Below are 23265 nucleotides of genomic sequence, written 5' to 3'. Positions count from 1 at the left end.
CTGTCTAAATTTATTTATAACAAGGCAGTCCGCAGGACGGCTATCTCCCCGCCCTTTTTTTTCCGTATATTTTGTTTTTCTCGCAACCTGACTGGTACGTTAAATCTGACCAAAATTGTACACAACCACTGGTCAAGAGTAGGAATATAGGAAATACAAGTTGCTTGATCGGTAACCGAAATATAATGGATATATGAACATATTATAAAAGGATATTTGTTAAAGTTATTCATATTGTGTGTAGTGTAGGTAAGATCAATGCCAAGGTTATTTTGGCTAAAGAAGGAGAAGGAAAATGAGTCCTTGATTTATAACATCGATGAAATAGCAAGCCTTAACTATTTCGATAAAGTGATACATATATATTGTGGTGACGTCATAACATTGTTTACATCTTTTGAAGAGATAACACATGTTATAAATATATTATTACATTTGTTTGTGTTGTGTTTTTTTTTTAATATTAAACTTGTCGCACATAATGATAAGTCTTGGTAGAGTGCGCTAATTGTCAATTTGTGCAACTTGTTTAACACTTTCAATTAACATTTATATATTATCCTCTATTTAGCATTGTCATTATATGGACACGAAACTTCAAGATGGATTACTGGCACAATCGGTTCGAGTTCTTAGATCAAATTCAGTAATTGTTGGTAAAAGTACATGAAATGTATAAGGTCAATAAATCCAGTAAGAATTAACATGTCTACACTGCTAAATTGTGTTGAGATATTGCAATTATTGGACGTACTATTGACCAATTACAATAATTAACTGTGGTTGCACAATCCATGTCAAGAAGTGGTCTGTATAAACAAAAGAAAAATCACTCCAGAGATTGCCTCGAAGTTTTTATATACGTGGTCGATCAAATTTCTCGTGTGACCTTGACCTTTGTGGTATGGACCCGGGTCAAGGTCACTGCACATCGTCTCAATGAGGACAACATTTGTACCAAGTAATAATTATGGTAATCCATCAACGCATAATTAAGTTATAGCGCGGACACGAGCATGTGTACCCTGACCTTTTAATGTCTCGTGTGACCTTGACTTTTGAAGAATGAATCCGGGTCAAGGTCACTGCACATCGTCTCTTGAGGACAACATTTGTACCAAATAATATGGTAATCCATCAATGCATAGTTAAGTTATATCGCGGACACGAGATGTGTACTCTGACCTTAAAATGCCTCGTGTGACCTTGACCTTTGTGGTATGGACCCGGATCAAGGTCACTGCACATCGTCTCAATGAGGACAACATTTGTACCAAGTAATATGGTAATCCATAAATGCACAAGTAAGTTATAGCGCGGACACAAGCGTGTTTACTCTGACCTTTAAATGTCTCGTGTGATCTTAATCTTTGATATATGGACCCGGTAAAGGTCACTGCATATCGTCTCAATAAGGACAACATTTGTACCAAGTAATACTGTAGTCCATAAATGCATAAATAAGTAATAGCCCGGACACGAGCATGTATACTCTGACCTTTAAATGTCTCGTGTGATCTTGACCTTTGGTATATGGACCCGGGTCAAGGCCACTGCACATCGTCTTAATGAGGACAACATTTATACCAAGTAATAATGTAATCCATGAATGCATAAATAAGTAATAGCCCGGACACGCGCATGTGTACTCTGACCTTTAAATGTCTCGTGTGATCTTGACCTTTGATATATTGACCAGGGTCAAGGTCACTGCACATCTTCTCAATGAGGAAAACATTTGTACCAAGTAATATGGTAATCCATCAATGCATGTATATGTAAGTTAAAGCCCGGACACGAAATGTTACAGACAGACAGACAGACAGACAGACGGACGGACGGACGGACAGACCGACGGACTGGGGATTAAAAATAATAATTTAGCTTATGGCTTAACCTTGATCCCATTGTCCCAAAATGCAATTCTAATGTACGTCTTTACATTTACCTGCTATATACAAAGTTTTAGAAGTATATCTCATTTCCAACCCAGATTATTGACCAAAAACAAGTTTCAATTTAAGGAACAGTCACATTGACCTGGCACCAACCACCAAACCAATCCAAAGATACATTTTCACAGACAATACCTACACTAACATCACAATACATAGGTACATTTAAAATTATTGCACAGTAACCTTTTTTTCTATTTTTTTCTATTTGTGAAACAGTGGTGTTTACCCTTCTAACCCCAAAAGCCAAGCTACGTCTTCCAATAAGGTTAATATAAACAAAGCATCAACACAATCAAACAAATCTGAAGTTTTTTAACAGAAGCCACTCCTCTATTTTTAGTATCAGTGACTTTGGCCTTGATCCAGCAGACCTCAAAAGCAATCCCAAACAGCTACCTACACACACATCATAATTGAGCAATTGTATCAAATATATTGAGTCGAAACCAATTTACTAGTTTAAGTAAAAGCAACATTGATCCTTCTTTCCCCCAATAGTAATCCCTCCCAAGCTACATTTTAACATATGCTTCCGATACACTAAGTTGCATCACTATCGATCAATTCAAACTAAAGTTATTGAACGGAAACCACCTGTTTCGATACCCAAGCACCTACAGGAGCATATAGTATATTAATAGCATAGTGAAAAGGTGTTCATAACTTAAACGCTGTGATAAAAGGTTATGATCAGTATCATTTTTTCCGCATGACAATGATGTTAACAGTAAAGGGCTTGCTCACAACACCAAAAAAGACATTACCTCCCAGATGAGCCTTTCATATTCTGAAGGCGCATTAGAAGCTTTTCCAAGCATTGTGTCACTGTCTGAAACAAGAACAAAAATGCTCAACACCATATAACACCAAACCTTGCAAAAAATGCGAATCTCAAAGTTAAACAAGGCTAGCGCAAATTGGCAAAAAAATACTTTTCCAAATTGTATTTTTTACTACCAATTACACATATGGAAAAGGGGCTAGTTGTGGACAGAAGCAAGATAACTTTAGTTCAATGTTAAGAGGATTTGTGACAAGTGTTTTTGTAATCATTCATATCATTTTCAGAATAAAAGAGCAGACACAACAATTTCTAATAGCAGTGCAAACTGGACAAGAAGCAATCACAGACTGGCCCATCCCCCGCCAAAATAAGAAACGAAGAATCTTAAGTGTTTGATACAAAAGCAGGGGAAGTTATTAGAATATGCTCCAGACCAAAATATGTATAACATTGTCTCCCGGACAAAAAATAAATGAACAAAGGGCAAAAACTATAAAAATAAATAAATACCGAAGATAGTGTCATGACTCATATCCATGCACTTATACTCAATAAGATATATCTGTATATTAAGTTTGAAGGCAATACCTAAAAGATCTCATTTTATATTTTCCTTTTATATTTAAAGTGACGTCTGCCGGTCAATATTTTATGCGAGCGGCCCGCAAATCCAGGCCAATATGTGCCCGGCCCACAGTCCGTGAAATATCATTACCTCAATTGTCACGTGATAGCGTACCAAATGACAACATGGCTGCGAAGAGATTTGCTTGATATAAGTATTATGACGCTCATTGATACTTCATGTTTATGGCAGTTGAGTTAAGGTTGTATCTGCCCTTTACTTTATTTTAAAATAAGAAAAGTTGCTTGCCTTGTCACAAGTTTCGCAACTAAAGATTGTTTTGGATTTGCGATTTCACAGTATTTTTTAATTACAAAGGGGGTTTATTCTGATAATCTTGAAATAATAATTTAATAATTCACCCAAAACATAGTGTTCAGGAATATGACAAAAGAAACTTATATTCCCCGTAATGTCTAGTTCTTCAGTTAATGAGAACACTAGACTAAGAAAAGTGCTGAATAACGATAAAATTTGGCGAAAATAATCATTATTTATCACAATCAAAATGCAAACTGAATGGTTTACCAATATAATAATAAAAAAATAAATGCTTCCTTAGAATGTACACTGCATGCAACTTTGTTCATAAGTCAGTACATTGTCTCTATCATGGATGCAGAAAAAATAATTCTTCTCTACAGTTTTCTCTACTAGCAATTTGAGAAAAAAATCAATGATTGGCATGAATGAAAAAGAGAAATTTGCTTCAATATGACAATAATAAAGTAACATAGATGTTAGAATGTTTTTAACCAAAATGTCGTAAGCATTGAAACATACAAAAATTGTTTCCGCGCACAAAATCATTTGAAGATGTGGTTTAACCTGAAGTTCACTAAATATTTTAATAAAGTAGTGTTAATTAAGTCAAAGTGAAAATGTTCAAATGTAATCATTTCAATCCGGCCTGCGTGAAATTATCAAAGGTAGTTGCTCATGTTTTAGAATCGAAAATTAGTTGTCCCGTTAATGCATCTGAAAACACTTATTTCATTATATAATGTCGAAATTGCAGAAAAAAATACAATAATAGTATAAAACAAAAACACGGTTTTAGTGGGGTGCGAATCCACGACGGTAAAGTCAAGAAAAACATATAAAACCGACGCCTTTACCACTATGCCACCAGGACTTATACAAGGTGATGGATAGTTTGACCTTTTAACAATACATTGATAATATCACATGGTAATGTCAATCAACCAATCACGCAACAACACAGTTGTTATTGAGTGACAATAAGCGTTATTAACGTTAATGCAAATTGCGGTATTCAAAGACGATATTTGTGCAAATATCAAGATTTGCTTAAGGGTTCCAGCTCTTATTTTTAACTTCCTTATGACTGGCCACACATTATTTCGTCATACGAAAAAGTGCATTTTACATTCTCTTTAAGCTTTCGGTCACTCATATTTTCCACTCTTTACCCTTATGCATTAGATAAATGCTGTTCCTTGTTATTTACAGTGATACCCTTATATTTTATTTACATTTATCAAATTATGACATATAAATTTAAAAATTTCAGATTTTGAGTATATGTATACTCAAGATCTGAAAATTTTAAATTTATATATATGTATGCAAACAAAATTTGTTTCCATTTAAATTCGGTAAATCATATGAAATACAAGGCAGTCCAAAGGACTGCTATATCCTTCGCCGTTGTTTTTTTAGAACATTTTGTTTTTCTAAAAACTTACATAATGAAATTGATGAGATCCAGGAGAAATGTTTGTGTTGTCACACCGAACGTTTCCAACAAGTAGGTCACTTTATGAGGTCAACATTTGTACCAAGTTAAATGGCAATCCATCAATGCATAAGTAAGTTATTGCGCGGACACGAGCATGTGTACTCTGACTTTTAAATGTCTAATGTGGCCTTGACCTTTGAAGTATGGACCCGGGTAAAGATCACTTCACATCGTATCGATGAGGACAACATTTGTTAAGATATATGGTAATACATCAATGCATAAGAAAGTTAGCAGACACGAGCATGTGTACTCTGACCTTTAAAGTTCTCGTGCGATCTTGACCTTTCATGTATGTACCCGGGTCAAGGCCACTGCACATCGTCTCAGTGAGGACAACATTTGTACCAAGTTATATGGTTATCCATCGATGCATAAGTAAGTTATAGCGCGGACACGAGCATGTGTACTCTGACCTTCAAATGTCTCGTGTGACCTTGGCCTTTGAGGTATGAACCCGGGTCAAGTTCACTGCACATCGTCTCAATGAGGACAACATTTGTACCAAGTTATATGGTAATCCATTAATGCATATGTAAGTTATAGCTCGGACACGAAATGTTACGGACAGACAGACTGACAGACGAACGAAGTGCATTCCTATTATCCCCTCCCCACTCCGTGGCGGGGGATGAACACATGACATTGCTGGGCCATACTAATGTTTACGGACGGATTGCTCAGTCTGTAATCATGCATGTGGCCTGCAATGTCATGTGGGTTTTTTTTTTTGCTAAATATAACCGATGGTTCCGTTTTGATTCTTGTTTCTTAATATTTACGAAGAAGCCTGCAATAAACAATATTTACATATCATAATCACAATGATGCAATAATTCATCACAACAAATTAAGGAAATAAAACAATATATGCTAACAATATGCTAACATTTTAATGACAAACTGGCAGCAGTAGATGAATAATCTGATGAAAGATTGTTTAAAGCTGCACTCTCACAGATTGAACGTTTTGACAATTTTTTATTTTTTTTTACTTGGAACGAGCCAATTTATGTGGAAATGCACATAAACCATTCATATAAGACTGCTGACAAAAAATAGTCACAGATTGTTCTATTTAAGTTCAAGAATTGATGTTTTGTGCATTCTTAAACCGTTAGTAACGCTTTAAGCCATAAAAGATTAGTTTTCGAACTGAAATATGAAAATCTGCTATGAAAATATTTTGTCAGCAGTCTTATATTACTGGTTTGCAGATATTTACGCAAAAATTTGCTCATTCCAAGACAAAAAATATAAAAAAAAGTTGTAAAAACGGTAAATCTGTGAAAGTTAGGCTTTAATGCGTCTGTTAAGTTCGAAAGTCAGAATAGGAGTAATTTGTCGTAAAAAGTAGCTGGGATAATTGGTTAATTTATCTTTATTCATAGTTCACTCATACAAGAACCAAATTGACCACTATCATACTTTACACATAACAAACATTAAAATACATTGACAATACACTGACTATGATTGCGCATTAATTTAAATAATGAAATGATGCAAATTGTATCAATTTACTGGGAAAACTTTCTTCACAGCTTCCATTCGAACAATTATTTTATTCAAAACTGAACATTTTTTAAGTAAATGTAGTAAAAAAAACGACGATTTCAGAAAACAGAAATCCGGAGAAACATTGCCATTAAAAGCAGCAAGTCAAAAATATCCAAATTCAAACATTTGTTATATATATTCTATATTATATGTCAAGCATTCCTGTAATAGAATATATCTTAATAATATTTAGTAAAGAAATAAAAACAAATACCAATTTATAAAATGATGCGTTAGAACTGAAAGAGAATTTAATGTGCCTTTTTTGTGAACATTAATTTTGTTTGGGTGTGGGTTTTCCCTGCAGTAGGTATGGCCATGCTTGAAATGTGAAAAATCTTTCAAAACCAGTAAAACTAGAAACAGTGTTGTTGTTTTCAAGTCTTCCTTGTTTGAGATGAGTTTCCAACAAAGACGTAATTGACTGGATAGTCTTGAACATTTTAATGAGCATATATGTTGCAAAAAAGGTATTGTACAAAGCAATCCAGTCAACATATTTCTCAAACCCACGAAACGAGAGAATATTCATATGGGGTGAGGATGGAACAAAAGACCAAACAATGGCATGTATGCAACTAATGAACTACTTTTTCGAAACACATGCTTTGTTATATAAGTTATATAAAGAAAAGCATTCTAACCACTTTTATGAATATTGGACAAAACAAGAGCTGTCACAGAGACAGCGCGCTCGACTATTCTGCCGCTTTAAGTTTAAGAATCACAAAGGTTTGGTGAAACATGCATGGACCACTGTAAGATTAGATTACTTGCAAAACCTTCCCCGGAATTTCTAAGTCGAATGATAAAGGGCTATAATTAACATATATGCAAAATAGAGTTATTCACCTTGATTATTTAAGTATGTTTGACCATTGCGTATTGTAAAAAGTCTCAAAGCAATACATAGAATAGTTGAATATGTCTGCTTACATGCAAATCCTAAGTTGAATAATAAGGGTCTTAATTTGCATCAAATGCAAAAAAATACTTGTCTAACTCGTTTAATCAAGTGGGTTTGATGTTTGAGTACCGTTGTATAAAGTCTCAATGCAACACATCAAAAAGTTGCAGTTATATTAAGCCATGATTTTCGAAGTCGAATAATAAAGGGCAATACTATTAATTATTTGCAAAGTAGAGTTATCTAGCTTGTTTATTCAAGTATATTGGATTGTTGAGTACCTGTGTATATAGTTTCAATGCAGTACATCAAGTAGTTGCAGCGATATCAAACCATGATTTTTGAAGTCAAATTATAAACGGCAATAATTTGCATTTACACATGCAAGATAGAGTTAACAAACTTAAGCAGATTTTTTAAGTCGAATAATAAAGGGCAATAATAAAGGGCAATATTTTGCATTATATGCAAAATTAAGTTGTCTTACTGAATTAATGTTTTAGATTGAATAAGTGGGAAGATATGTCTAAAGTTTAAATGCAATACATGATGTATTTGTAGAGATATTGACTTAGAATTTCTAAGTCAAATAATAAAGAGCCATAAGTTGTATTACATACAAAATAGTTTTATCTAACTTTGTTAACCAATTGGGGTGGATGGTTGCAAACACATATTTAAAGTTTTAATGCAATACATGATGTATTTGCTGTGATCATGGCTTGAAGGGGCTTACATGAAAAAACTTAACCAAGGTGTAACGTCGACGCCACCGTCGACACAGACGCCGACGCCACCGTCGATGCCGACGCCAATGTGAGTAGTAGAGCTTTCCTTATTCTTCCATTAGTCGAGCTAAGAAACTGCCTCTCAATTGTAAACAATATTTTTGAAAACATTTGACCTTTTGATGAAACAGGACACATCATCAAACACGTTTTGACCAGATTTTACAGATATTGGGTAGAAAATGTTCTCCTTCTGACTAATGCTCAAATCTGACCTATATTGCTTCAAGATATAAAACAAAGCATGAAATAGTGTGAAGAGGTAGCACTATTGTTACATAATTACATATCACACACACCAAAGATCTTCATTTACATATGTTAGAATTTAATTTAAGCATCAATGCATATTGAGTAAAACTTGATTTGTACCAATTTATATTCTTTCATTGCTAAAATAGCGCGAACTAAACTCGTTATTGTATATCCAAAACAATATAATATATCAGATCGATGATTAATATTCAAAAAGGAGTCTAAGATGGCTGCCAAATGAACCAAAATAGTAAATGTCTTGTGAACTTCATTTGCACTGGTGTATTAGAATTTATCTTAATGATATATTTTTATATATAACAGTATAGCTGTCTTTACAATCCAGCTCAAATAAATTTGTAATAAATTCAAGGCATTATAGGAAGCACAATACCTTTTCGTTACTGCTATTTTCCTCTGCTAGGTAACTGAAGGTTGTAAAGTAGGGGTTTGTTGCTTTCATCCAATGAAGTAATGTTGCACAACAGACCTCTACTGGGATTTCTTCATTATCAATGATAGAGGGAATTTCATGTATGGCTAGGGATGCTACTATACATCTTGGTAACAAATAGTCCATTTCAAAAAGTGGTCCAAGAGTTTGTAGCATAAAATCCAGTGGCCTGAATGTAAAGCAATTTTAAAGATTAGATAAAATGACAATGCCTACAGTTGAATTCTGCACAACTAAAGTGTCTCAACACTCGTGTGTCAATTGCGATCGAATCCTGTTTTAATCATTAAGAAAGCCTTAGATAACAAAAAGGGTCAATGTGGCACTATATCGCTCACCTGATTGGACAAAGTGTTCTAAAGTTATTGATCGGACAACATACTGGACGCAGCCCGCACAAACGATCACCCGTATAATAACATGACAAATATGTATTTATTTGAAAAGTTACAATGGGTCATACTCTTACAATATTCAAATTGGATTTATATACCAGTGTCACAAAAGAGCACATTGTTACTGTGCATAAGTTCATGAAGTTTGAAGTTGAAATCTTCAATTATTGTAAAAAAGCAATGATAACGGGGACCCCTAAGGAACTTTTCTGTGAAACGTTTTTGAAATCAGGCCAATGTTATCTGAAGATAAGATTTTCAAAGTTTTTAATGTTTACATATATTGTATGGTGGTAAGTAGCCATGCCTCTGGCAACCGTGTTTTTTTACGAATTAACATAGGATGAAGGAGTTTTACAGATGGTCTACTGTGAATTTATTTTCAAATCAGGTCAATATTTTCTTAAAAGATTTTTTTCAAAGTTTCCCATATAGACATATAGTGAAAAGATGTCCTACCCACTGGGGGCCAAGTATTTTAACGAATCAACATCGGCTGAAAGAATTTGATACAGGGTCACCTCAGGAGCATTTCTGTGAAATTATGTTGAAATCGGGCAAGACATATTTCAAAGTTATTCATTTCTGTTGAGACATCAAGTTCTACATGGAACCACTTTTATTGAAGAAATCTGGAAGAGGACCACCATAGAAACATTCCTGCGAAGTTTAGTTGAAATTGTCCCAGTGGTTGAGGAGAAGTTTTTTGAAAGACAATGTTGACGACGGACGTATGACGGACAACGGACGGACGACGACGGACAACAGACAATCACCCAATCACAATAGCTCGCTGAGTACTTAATGCTCAGGTAAGCTATATATGACTCCCATCATTACATTTAGTCATGAGCCCAACCACAAGAGTGTCAGAAACAACAAGGCTACCACAATACCTTACCTCTTCTCTGAAAGAAACACAAGCTGAAAAATACAATCAAGAAAGGTATATTTACATATTCCATTTTTGACTGTTTTCCTGGAAGGTTTTCACTGCATCTGTAATATTTGCAGTTCCCCACCACTTTGGTCTCGGTGCTGCATAAGTCAGATCTGTTATCATTTCCTCATAGGGCTCACATACGTTGCAAACAAAGTGTAGCAACGGTAAGCAAAACATCCAAGAGGGATCCTTTCCATACATAAAAACTTTCTTCACTAGCATCACAATGGCTTGTTTCACCTCACTACAAATAAACGACTAGAATTTTCAACATATGTTTCTCATTTTGGGCATTGCTATTTCTGTAAGTAAATAAATCAGAATTTGTAACAAAAAAGATTGTTCATGTCTAGGGGAATTTAAACAACAACATCATGATCATTCAAAAACTCTTACCCCGGTTCAAAGAAGCCTGCAATGGCATCCAATTCTGTACATTTCTTTTTTAATGGATCAGCAGTAACAAGAACACTCCGACAAAGTGGCTGCCACACAATAAGCGGTACATCAACTCCTAGCTTGTTGCATGCAATGATTATGGCAAGAGCTCTCACAAATCTTGAGGTTTTTGATCCATGCTCCTCACTGCTTATTTGTTCAATTAAAGGTTGAAATAGAACGAAACAAACCTGTAACATAACAAATACCATGCCACATGAGCTAACTAGCAAACCAAAACAATATCCATATATAATTTTATATTAAAATTGTCATTAAAGAGAAAATTGTAATAGAGTAGGCCCTTGAACACCATTTTGTCAGAAACATGTGCTAGCTTGATTTTATCATTATCATCTGTTAAAAGTCATTTATAAATAATGCTTATGAATTCCTAGTGTTCAGAAAAAGAATAAAAACATGATTGTTGAACTCCTTTATCCAAAATTCAGTAGGGGTCACCTACTTTGAGGCATGAACCTGCATCATACCATTCTTCTTTGTTTTTTATCAAACAAAGATTTCACAAGAACAGTATATTTGGCCTTGACCTTTTACATTATGACCCCAAAATCAGCATGGGCCATTTATTTGAGCCTACAATGTTTGCTGTCATGACTGGTCAAGAGCCACTGTGCAGACTAAATTTTCCGAACATAGACCATTTACTTACATACCCCCACAACAATAGGAGTCTCATCTCCTGTCCCAGTACATGCTACCACTTAACTTTTTTACGCCAAAAGTTCATATGGTATTGTGATTACAACGGATTCCAAACAATATTGGGGGTTTATTTGTATCTACTATTCTCCATATTTTGGATATGCTTGGAGAAACCATATAGTACAGCTTGTGCCAGATGAGTTACACACAACAAGGTGTCACATGTTTTTTCTTTTATTATATTACGATATTTCAATACAGTGAAATTATGTGTATCCTTTGGACTTCAAAATAGATCATCTTACAAAAGTGATGTTTCAGATGAACTATTTCACGTTAACATAATAATATGCTTCATGACGTCAGTGAACATCGCACACACTTGTTGGTGAAAGGTTCCAAAAACGCATTTTTATGTCAATTTTTACACAAATCGGTAATTTTATTTCGCAAGATATAACATCAAGCATGTGCTTTCTGTCCCGATCTTAAAATCCAACCACTGTGTGGCTCGTAACTCATCAAGCACACTACAGATATTTGAAGATATTTGAAAGACCATCCGACAGACAAACATTTGCAAACCTATATGGCCGCTCATTTTTGAAAAGGATACAAAATTGTTCACAGCAAATGATTTCCAAATTGCCAGTTTGCAATATTCAGAAATCCATTTTTTATAAATGGAATAATTCCAGTATGTTGTTTTTTTACAAATTTTCATATAATTTAAGTGGCAGAGTATGTATTGCATTAGTTTATGCTTCATATCGGCATTAATGTGCAGTAATATACTTTACCCTATTTTTACAGTCTTGTGGACTATTCCAGCATCCAACATCATATTGGTAGACCTTTACAATTCCATTCATTAGCATTTCCAAATGCTCTAGTGAGACTTGATATGACTCTTTGATATCCTCTAGGATAAATCCTTCTTGGAACCAGTATGGAACGAAGGTTAGTGCACAGTGTTCTGCCCTTTGTGCGGCTTCCATTGGAAATTTGCCTTTTAAATACTCATATCCTCTTTTAAAAAGATTTACTTTTGGAATAACCATACCATCATACTGATGCCATTTGTCTGAAAAGACAATAACCAAATAACAATACTAATTTGTCCCAAACAAATAACTTTCATAAAGAATGGAAAATATTTATCTGCCTCAAATCCTATCATCGTTTTGGATATTGTTTAGTCCACTCTGTGTAAAACTGGTCCAAGAACAAAACATATTTATATTTTAACAGAAGAGAACATCACGTTCTCTTAAACATGTCGCGTTACTTTTAAGATAATGTCATGATGTGTTCTAAAAATGTTAGCAAATGCTAACGACTCTTCCAGCACTGCCGGCACTTTCTGACTTTGAATACATTGAAGTGTTGATTTAACACTTTCTAATGCATGTATTTGGACATCATAGAAGGTAGGTTTTGATAACTTCCATATTGTATGTTTATAACATAAAACCTTTGTATTATCAATTTTGTCGTAAAGTTTTCCTTTTCATTACCTTTTTTGTCGAACATCCCGTTCTCAACATGTAATTTTCGGTTAGGACTAATTAAACTGCCATCTACATAGCCTTCCCATTTGTACTTGCCATCTCTGATCACACAATATTTGTAGAATGTCGTTTTTTCACCGAGTTGTTTGCGATCGAAGTCCAGCTTATATTCATACTCAAAGTAGTTTTGATGATCCCTAAACATAATATTTAAAACATCTCATTGAGAATAAGAATTGTTATTGTTTCTTTGAGTTTAGCAGGATACTGAAAATGACAAAAACAAGAGGGTTAAAATGGCCATATATCACTCTATTGATTTAAGTGACCAACACGTCAGTGATAACTCATGAAGCTAAGGAAGTTAGTGGCTGCTGATAATTGATGGTTGCTCAGGAGATCAGTAGTTGTTAATGGAAACAAATTGTATTGCTTTCCCAGTCCAAGCGTTGTCAGCTATTTGTTACCAGAGAATCCAGTGCAAAATATTGTTGATGGCAAAAGACGCAGACTGTTGCTATATAGATCATTGTTTGCTTTGAAAGTAAGTGATCGCTCCCAATGAAAAATGCTAAGGAAGACATTGGTTGCTATAGATGAACGTAGTTGCAAAGGTAGTCATGGGTTGCTAAGGAAACTTCCTTGCAAAAGAAACAAGTGGTTGATAAGAAAGTAAGAAGTAGTTAAGGACTATGTTCCGGGCAAAAAATAAGTATGAACATGAACAAAGGGATGCTGCAGTTGGCCAATAACTAAAAGAAAACTGCACCCAGAGTTATGGTTCCTGGTGTACTGCACTTCTCCTTAATTAGATCTATCTGAATATTACGTTTGAAATAAATACCTCACAGACCTTTAAAGTTATGCTCCTAAATGGCCATCACATGAGTCTACATTAATCTTGATCTTAAGGTTTCAGGTAAGATTTTCAAACCATTTTACAAGTAAATAAAAAAACTTGCGACTCCTAGAACGGGACCTATTTTGATTCCAGGGACATAATTTGAACACTCTTGCTAAAGGACCACTACATTATCGAGGCTGCATACCAATTATCAAGGTATTACCACAGGACCACTTTTGACCCAAGCCCGATGGACATTATTTGAAAAAAAAACTGTAAAGTACCACTACATGAGGCTGCATTTTTTCTATGTTAGCATTTTAAAAACTTATAACCCCCAGCCACATTACCAAAGGACCGCTTTCGACCCAGCCACATTTTTGGGAAGGACCACTATATTATGATCATTCTTTTTGCATTATATTTTGTTGCAAAATATTGAATAATAATGTCTTTAGTACAATAAAAAATAAACATTTAAATTTAAGATTGACCTATCACATTTAGTATAGAAATGATTGTCTACTGATCTAGAATTGACTCAGATAACTTATAATATCATTTCTTGATATTATAAACATTATATGTTATATTTTGTATTTTTGTCATCATATTTGAAACTTGCTTAACTTCAGTAATTTCTTAAGCCAACACTAAATTCTTACTTTTGACTGTTGTCACTACATTTTAGCACCTTTTTGTTCTATGGTTTTGCTTATCATAAGAATTAGGCTTAAACACCTATGCAAGCCAGACAAGTTGTGAAAAGCATATATTAGATCAAAGAAACAAAGATTATCTAAAGGAAACTCTTAATTCTAAGCTGAGTAAAACTCTTAAGATGACAGTGCCAGTTGTTGGCAACTTAGCCTCAAATTTAGTATTTAAACCCATGACTTCCCAGTCCAGGTTGTCATTTAACCTTGGACAATAAACATCGGAAGTCTGATTTGGGTATTTGTCATCTTATTCACAGGTATGTGGTTTTACTCTGTTATTAGATTGTTATTATATTTTTTAATTAAAAGCTTGGAATTAAATTAAAAGTTCTTTAAATAGGCTAAAATAAGTTATGTATATTGTTGTTACAATTATGTTGCAAATACACACTGTTGACTTTATAATTCCCTTGTACTTTATATTAGTCATACAAGTTGTTTCTCTATTTTAATACATTCATATTTATTGGTACCTTTCACTTTGCTAAGCGTTGTTATTATCAATATTCCCCAAATATTGTTAATATTCTTAATAATCACATATTCATGTATTTACATCATTATGCTGATTTACTTTAATATTTTGTTTATTATATTTGGTCATTTAACCTTGGACAATAAACATCGGAAGTCTGATTTGGGTACTTGTCATCTTATTCACAGGGACGACCCCCTCTAGCAATCTTCGCTGTGCCGTCTTCGGGTAGTAGTTCGACGACAACCGAACTTAGCGTCATAATAACTAAATAAGGCTGCATACCAACTATTAAGGGTCTGGGCCTTGCGGTTTCAAAGATTTTCAAACTTTGTTAATATTAACCTTTACGTTTATTATTATTTGTTTTATTGATAAATTTCCTCAAGTTAATGCATACTTTGATAAGATTTACCTTTTGCGTTTTATCTTTATTAAGGATTGTTGGGATAAGAGTGAGGTTTGTGCACATAAATTGGTTTAAACCCCCAGTAAATTTACATTTTAGAGGCCGTTCCATGGAGGTACCTAACTATTTCCTGATAAACATACTATTTTTTTATATATATAGTATGTATGCACTGTGCTGTGTGTGGAGTTTTGTGCTGTTCTTCTATCTATGTTTCTTGTCTGTGATTGTGTGTTCTATGTCTTTGGCGTTTGCCCAATGCTACTAAACTGGGTATATGATTAAACTTTTTGCTACTGAGCTTGTTTCTGTAGCTTTTTGCATAAATAATTATAAATGAACTCTGGGGCGGGACCAATTTTGACCGATAGAACATAATTTTAACACTATTTGTAAAGGACAGCTACATGAGACTGCATAGTAAATATCAAGAGTCTGGGCCATGCCGTGTAAGAGAAGGTTTTCAAAGATTTTAGTTTATCAGTTTATAGAAAACATATTATCCTATTTGCAACTGAACACTACATGCGGCTGTACTCAAAATATCAAGGTTCAGGGCCTTGTGGTTTCAGAATTGTTTTATTGTTTAAATGTTGACTACAGATGACAGACGACGAATGCCAGACATCGGGCGATCACAATAGCTCACTTTGTGCTCATCCAGGTGTACTAAAAGATGAGATATCCATGAATTGTATGTTTCGCCATGTGGAAGTATTTTGAAATGAAAGGAGCTCGGTCAAAGATTTCTGAAAATTTGATCATGCATAGTCAAAATACATCCCGAACAAGGATCATTTCATATTTTGACCTCTCAGTGTAACATTGACCTTTGAGGTATATGATGGGTCTTTTGCGCAACACCCACTATAATCATGGCAATTGTTTTGGAAAATCCTGTAATGCATTGTCACCTTTGACCTCTAAGCGTCACTATGACCTTTGAGGTACAGACCTTGGTCTTGTGTGTCACACGCCACTTCATCATGTTGTACCTTCGTTGCATTTTTTTAAATCCCATCATGCATGGTCAAGATACAGCCTGGACAAGATCATTTCAACCTTTGACCTCTAATTGTGACTTTGACATTTGTGCTACAGACCTGTCTTGTACGTGACACGTCACCTTATCATGGTGAACCTTCATGGCATTTTTTAATCTATAATGCATGTTCAAAAACCAGCCAGGACTATGTTCCTTTCAGACAAGTCCTATCAAAAGCAATAATTTAGTCATTTAACCTCAAGTGTAGCCTTGCCCTTGAGGTGCATTACTGGGTCTTGTGCGTGAAACGCAGCCTCATTATTGTGAACCCTCTTGTGTTTTCGAAAAAATGATATTGTACGGTCAAGATAAGCCTGGACAAGGTTCACTCAGAACAGACACATGCACACAGACGCACGCACGTTTATACACAGAAACCCCGTTGTGACAGCTATGTCGATCTCATATCAAGCAATAATCTCATATAAATATATGTAAAACAAGAAACTACTGAGGCCTGGCCAGTTTTGAGCCAAAACACACAATTTGAGCAAACTTGGTAGAGTAGAAAACTAATAATAAAAGTTCAATACCCAGTATCTAAGCTATATACCTAGGAAAAAAATACTTATTTTAAAATATTCACAATATGAGGGCTATATAAATTATGTATACACTGTACATACTTCATTAAAGAGGAAATAATTATATTTATACATCCCCCTTCATTGCCATAGCAACTAGAGTTATGAATGGAATTCAATTCTTTGAGCAGCTTTCGATGGAGCAACCATTCGTGTGAGTTTGGTTAAAATAAACCTCACAGTTTTAGAGGAGATATTGTCTGAAGGTTGACGCATTAAGAGCTCAGGTGAGGTTAAAAATAAAGCATGCAATGTTTGGGTACAATGGATATTTGCAAGACTCCTCTTGATGATGTAAATTTTATTAGTATTACACAGTTGAGTAAGTTACTTTATTACTTGTTGCATGGCTTAAAAATCAATTAATTTATTTCCACTGGAAAGGGACTTCGTCATAGTTTTGTAAAATGCATTTAGTTTGTATGGCAAACTTAAATGTGGCAAATCATTAGGAGTGTTAAACAAAGATACCAAAAGCTGGAACCGTTAAGCAAACGTTCATATTTGCTCAAAATTGGAATATCACAATTTTCATTTGTATTAATGACAGCTATGAGAATTGGTTGTTGCGTTATTTGTTGATTGATATTCTCACGTGATGTTATCAATGTATTGTTAACAGTCCAAATACTTTTGTATAAGTCCTGGTGGCCTAGTGTTAAAAGCATTTTTTTCTTGACTTTACCAGTGTGGGTTTGCTCCCAGCTAAAACAATATTTTATACTATTTTATACTACCAGTATAAAAGTATTTTTTCTGCAATTTCAATATCAAAGAGCAAATGAGGATAAAATAAGTGTTTCCAGATGCATTCTCGGGAAAACTTTGGTCCAAAAGCATGCGTGAGTCCCTTTAATGAAGAATTCAAAGAATTGGCTGTTACAAGAATTTTTATTTTTTGCAAATAGAATTATTCCTCAAACACCTGGAGACAGGAGATCCAGGTTCAAGTTCTTGCGCTATAACAACACTGAACCTGGCGACACCATGGCTATCACAACATCAAAATTTATTTTGATAACAGACAAGGTAAATAGTCCTGTCCCTTGTTGTTCTTGTTTTTGACAAATTGAAATGTGTTAAACAGCTTTGGTAGACGATCCCCAGAGGAAATTTTCTGAAAAGTTAACATCTAATTGAGCAACATTGTCGAAAGAACGAACTTGTGTCTTAACCTACACATATAGTGTCATGGACAACACAAAGCATCCAACAATATCCCAACTAATATTGTTGACATAACAAAAAATAACTTAAAGATGCACTCTTACTTCCAAATAAGATTTACGACAATTTATAATCCAAAATGGATGAATAAATGTCAAAAATAATGGTTCTTATAAAGGATACCGAGTATAATTTGAAATAAATGAGCATAAAAGGCGGTATGGTAAGTAGTTAAAGGTTTATCAGTCAAACTTGATATTTGTCATGCATGTGTATGTATTGATTTTGAATAAGAGTGTCACTTTAAAGTAGCATGGCTAATTATAATGCATATTCACCTGACTCTTCTTGGTTTATGTTTGTCTGAGTCCCAGTCATTGCCCATTTTTAATACCAGCACATCATCACTATTCTTAAAACAGTTTTTCGATACCAGTGCATGGAAAACAACAATGATCTTCTGCCTGAAATACAATTATAAAAACAGAGAATAATTAATATAAAATACCAGCTAATTAAATCCCAAATCAAAAGTTTGAGTCTATAGAAGAATAGACAACCTACAACCAGTGAATCATAGACAGTGGTCATAGGTCAATTGAGTTGGGTATACAGTAGACAATCAAAAAATAATGTGGCCTTGGCCTTTGATCTATTGAACCCCAATATAGTAGGTTTCAACAGCTATTCACAAACAACCAACAACTGCAATTGCTTAATCTTACCTCAACATGACATGTTATGGTTGTTTCAAACTATATTTGACAGTGCTTTCTGAAATGTACTCATTTTTCTTCTTGTCCTGTTTTAAAACATGGCTTACCAGCATTGTGTCTACATTCAGGAAATATTTATCACATCATAATTCAATGCAAATGTGTAGTGCATACTATCAACATAGAATGAACTCAACAGTTTACAACCTGTTAGGGTGGTTTCTCTCACAGATGAGCAGATGGATGCCTACTGCAGAAAATGGGGACCTTAATTTGAGCTTTTAACTCTTTTGACGCCGTTGTCGGAAAATGCGAAAGCCCAACATATATTGTGTTTTGTTTATGTTTTTTATTTTGAAGTTGACATTATCGAGTTAAGTGCAACAAACTGGCAGACCGACAGAGTAACATTATTGCAACATAGAATGACATAGTACATGTACGTACTTTTAAATATTTGGCGTCAAAAGGAGTAATGCTTGCTTTTTAAATATCCATAAACAATTTCATATTCAATAATACAAATTATTGAGAACTACAACTTACTTTGGATTTTGCTTCTGGCTAGCTGCCTTGTTCTGTAAAAAATTGAAAAGAGGAGCGAGAACAGGATTATGATGCTGTTTTGATATGACGATAACATGTTATTTTAAAACCTGTCCATATTAGAAAATGTTACAGCCCGGACACAACCACCTATACTATAATTCCTTAGATGTAGCATTCCAAAGTCAACAAACACTAAGTGTAACCTTAGCCTAGAGATAGGAACACGGGTCTTGCACGCGACACGTCGTCTTGGTAAACACAAGTGACAAGTTATTTTAAAAATATGTACAGACAAGAGAAAGTTACAGTTCGGACACGATCGCCTATACTCAATGCGATCCAAAGTAAACAAACACTGAGTGTGACCCAGACCTAAGAGATAGAAACACGGGTTTTGCGCGCGACACGTTGTCTTAGTATGTTGAACACATGTGACAAGTTATTTTAAAATCTGTCCATACAAGAGAAAGCTGCAGTTTGGACGCACGGACGGATGGTCCGCTTTTGATATACCCACCATTGGGTGCATTCAATCTCAATACTGTTCACGTTATTACTTTTCTTTTTCAGATGAAGATATTAGCCTTCAAATGAACCTCGTTGGTCAGATAAGCTTAATTAATATTAATTGCTATGCACTTGCATTTTCAAGATCATTTAAACTATTTCAATTTGTTCATTTTTAGAAGAATTTTATTAGATTTACTGATTACAGATTACAGTTAAGAATACAAAATTATGACCAAGCTGACCAAGTGACGCCTGTATATTTCAACAATACACAGGAGAGAAAAATACATTATAAACTTATTTAATACCTGAATATTTTTGTTTTTATCGTCCCTTGTTTTAGGCGTTTGTGTCCCTGTCTTTGTTAATTCATGTAATTTCACTGGTTCAGTCACTTTCTGTTTTGTATCCATTCCTTCGGAATTCATATTGTGTTTCTTGGAGTCTTTGCTGCTTCGTGCTTGTCTTTTTTCAAAAAAACTTGCTCTTTCCTTACGTGGAAGATCGTCTTCTTCTTCGAATGTGTCAATATTTGTACTCAGTTTCACTTGATGCACACCTTGTCCAAAAATACGTTCTTTTTCTGGCTTACTATTGTCGTGTTTGTCTGGGCATACAGTTGTTCTTTGTAGGCTTTCACCAGCCACTTCCGCCGCCTGTGATATTGACTTGGTCGCAGCAGAATGTGTTGTCGGTCTGTCATTTTTAACCTCATTTTCTTCATTCGTGTTTGAAGGTACATTGCTTTTTCCTTTCTTTCTGGCCCTCTTTTTAGCCCTTTTTACCTTAGACCCTCTGTTGTGACTCTGTATTGATCTTTTTCCACCATGAACCCTCTGTTTTGGCTTTTTGGTGTTCTCAATTTTAAGAACTAATTCACTACTGTCCGAATCAGCAGAGTTATCTTCAGAGTCATTATCATCATCTTCTGAAAACTCGTTATGGAAGGTTTCACCATTGGATGGTACATTCATTGTTTCATCATCATTCATTGTTTCATCATGAGCAATGCTCGAATCATTTATAGACTTTTCTAACTCATTTTCAATTGTTTCATTTCCAGCTTGCTTTTGGCCTGCTGAACTGTTTTGTTCGAAAATCGTTTGTTGTTCTGACTGTCTTTCTTTAATAGCATCTGTTGACACACAGCTATTTATGATTGCTTTGGAACTATCTTCATCTATATTACTATCGTGGTCCTTTTGCATTAAAATTTCCTGTTTTCTTTCGTTGTTTCCATAATCTAGGTTGAAAACACGTAAGTTATTGTCCCCTGCAAGATTAGATGTGTCCATTGAACTGTTTTGTTCGAAAATCGTTTGTTGTTCTGACTGTCTTTCTTTAATAGCATCTGGTGACACACAGCTATTTATGATTGCTTTGGAACTATCTTCATCTATATTACTATCGTGGTCCTTTTGCATTAAAATTTCCTGTTTTCTTTGGTTGTTTCCATAATCTAGGTTGAAAACACGTAAGTTATTGTCCCCTGCAATATTAGATGTGTCCATTGTATCCTCTTCAATGCATTCTGTTGTTTCTACACTGACCAAATTAACCTGATCTTGACTCTGAGTTTCTACAGCTACTGGTTTGTTAGTCTGTGTCTCTTCTTCTTCTGTTAGTTCTCGGGGTTTGGTATGTTCCTCTATTGGTTTAAGAGTTGATGCCTCACCTTGCTGAGCATCTCCAGCACTTAATGTTTTTGTATCTGGCTCTTGCTGCTTATCTCTTTCCCCAGTCTGAGCTTTTATTTTTTGTTCATGATCTGGACCTTCGACACGTAAATGTTTAACTTCAGTGGCTGACTCTTGAACTTCCATGTTAAAATCTGGTTCTTCTGCCTGTTGTGGTTGGTATGTTGGTGTTTGGCAAGGGGCTGGGTGATAATGTTGAACATCATTCTCACTTTTCGACACATTGGTTGTTGTCATAGAAACAGGTTCTGACTTGTCAGCAACAATTGCCTGATTTTCTTGAGATTGTGGAGCATCAGCTCCTAGAAAAAAATAATCTAAATATCACATTTTCAAATAAAGACATTGACTGAATAAGTACATTACAATTATTTAAATACTACTCCATAGGGTCCAAAAAGTTCATTCATACCTTGCTTTGCCATGGGTTGTTCCTTGAATCCACACTCGGGGCAGAAATGTTCTCCCGGTGAAAGCGCAGTTCCACATCTCCCACATTTCTCTATATTAGGTGTTTGGACTTCCAACAAATTGGTATCAACTTTTTTTCCACATTTGCTGCAGAACTTCTGTATTGTCTTTAGTTCGGCCCCACAAAGAGAGCCACTTTCATCCTCCCCATCACAGATGATGACGATAGAGGACAGAAGAGGGATTGTGGGAGGATCAATCATTTTGCACCCACATTGATAGCAGAACCTCTCCTCCCCCTCCAACCCACACTCCGGGTTGGAACATTTTTTCATTGTGTACTGTTCCTGTTACATCCTGAAATTTAAGAGTTTATGGAGACAATTCATCTAATACCACAAGGTTGTTCTGACAACAATACAAAAGATCTAACGCAATAAGTTTTTGGTCTTAAATTAAAACATAAATAATCCGTACGCATAATTTAAATGTGCATGCCGAACTTTGAATGTCAATATATTTTACTTGCTGCTTTAACTAGGCAATTTTAACTGATCCGTTTGCTAATGGTCTAAAATTAATGTAGGTTGAGAAGTAACTGTTCCATTGTTTATTGAAACTAACTTTGTTTTAAACTAAGCAAATCATGCTTGTTGATAAGTCAAGCAAAGCACGAAGCAATTTTGCACAATCAATTTGTACTCTTCAAGAGTTTCGTCTGCCAGTGCGCATTTTTTGCGCATGATTTTACTTGTTGACTGAAGTGAATTGAATTCAAACTGCACATGAATGGATTCTTTGCATGGGAATTGAATCATCAGTAATTATTTCTTTGAATGATACAATGAAAACTACAGAGACAAGCCCGGTAGTCGAATATTTAAAAATAAACCTTGTGAAGACGCACAAGGCAAGGGCCCAAACGACAATGAACAAGGGACACAGACATGTAAACGCCGCATACATAAAAACAAACATCACAAAAAGACGACACACGCATCAAAATAGCTTTACTGATAAATGATGGGAACACCGCATAGGAACAGTTAGTGAAATACTAGTTCACTAGAGCACGTGTCTTCTAGGGGCTTAA

General features: G+C 34.9%; 1 protein-coding gene across 7 annotated transcripts in view; it reads right to left on the bottom strand.

The window, feature by feature from the left end:
* Positions 1 to 23265, bottom strand: part of LOC128237273 (E3 ubiquitin-protein ligase rnf213-alpha-like) — a 117591-nt gene that overhangs the window by 80663 nt on the left and 13663 nt on the right. For 6 of the 7 annotated variants that reach the window (XM_052952636.1, XM_052952637.1, XM_052952634.1 and 3 more), the window contains 10 exons: positions 22174 to 22529; positions 20373 to 22063; positions 19552 to 19583; positions 18628 to 18753; positions 13053 to 13243; positions 12336 to 12619; positions 10828 to 11060; positions 10445 to 10675; positions 9034 to 9262; positions 2723 to 2787 (listed from right to left, as the gene is read on the bottom strand). In XM_052952636.1, coding sequence (XP_052808596.1) covers positions 2723 to 2787; positions 9034 to 9262; positions 10445 to 10675; positions 10828 to 11060; positions 12336 to 12619; positions 13053 to 13243; positions 18628 to 18753; positions 19552 to 19583; positions 20373 to 22063; positions 22174 to 22507 — 3416 coding nt within the window. In that variant the 5' untranslated portion in view covers positions 22508 to 22529. Of the gene's footprint in view, positions 1 to 2722; positions 2788 to 5076; positions 5128 to 9033; positions 9263 to 10444; positions 10676 to 10827; positions 11061 to 12335; positions 12620 to 13052; positions 13244 to 18627; positions 18754 to 19551; positions 19584 to 20372; positions 22064 to 22173; positions 22530 to 23265 lie in introns of those variants that run through there. The other variant, XM_052952641.1, reaches the window with a different exon arrangement.

This window comes from Mya arenaria, chromosome 6 (genome assembly GCF_026914265.1).
Source record: "Mya arenaria isolate MELC-2E11 chromosome 6, ASM2691426v1".
NCBI classification, from domain to species: domain Eukaryota; kingdom Metazoa; phylum Mollusca; class Bivalvia; order Myida; family Myidae; genus Mya; species Mya arenaria.
Note: the sequence above shows the minus strand (reverse complement) of the source record. Positions and strands in the feature narration are given on the sequence as shown.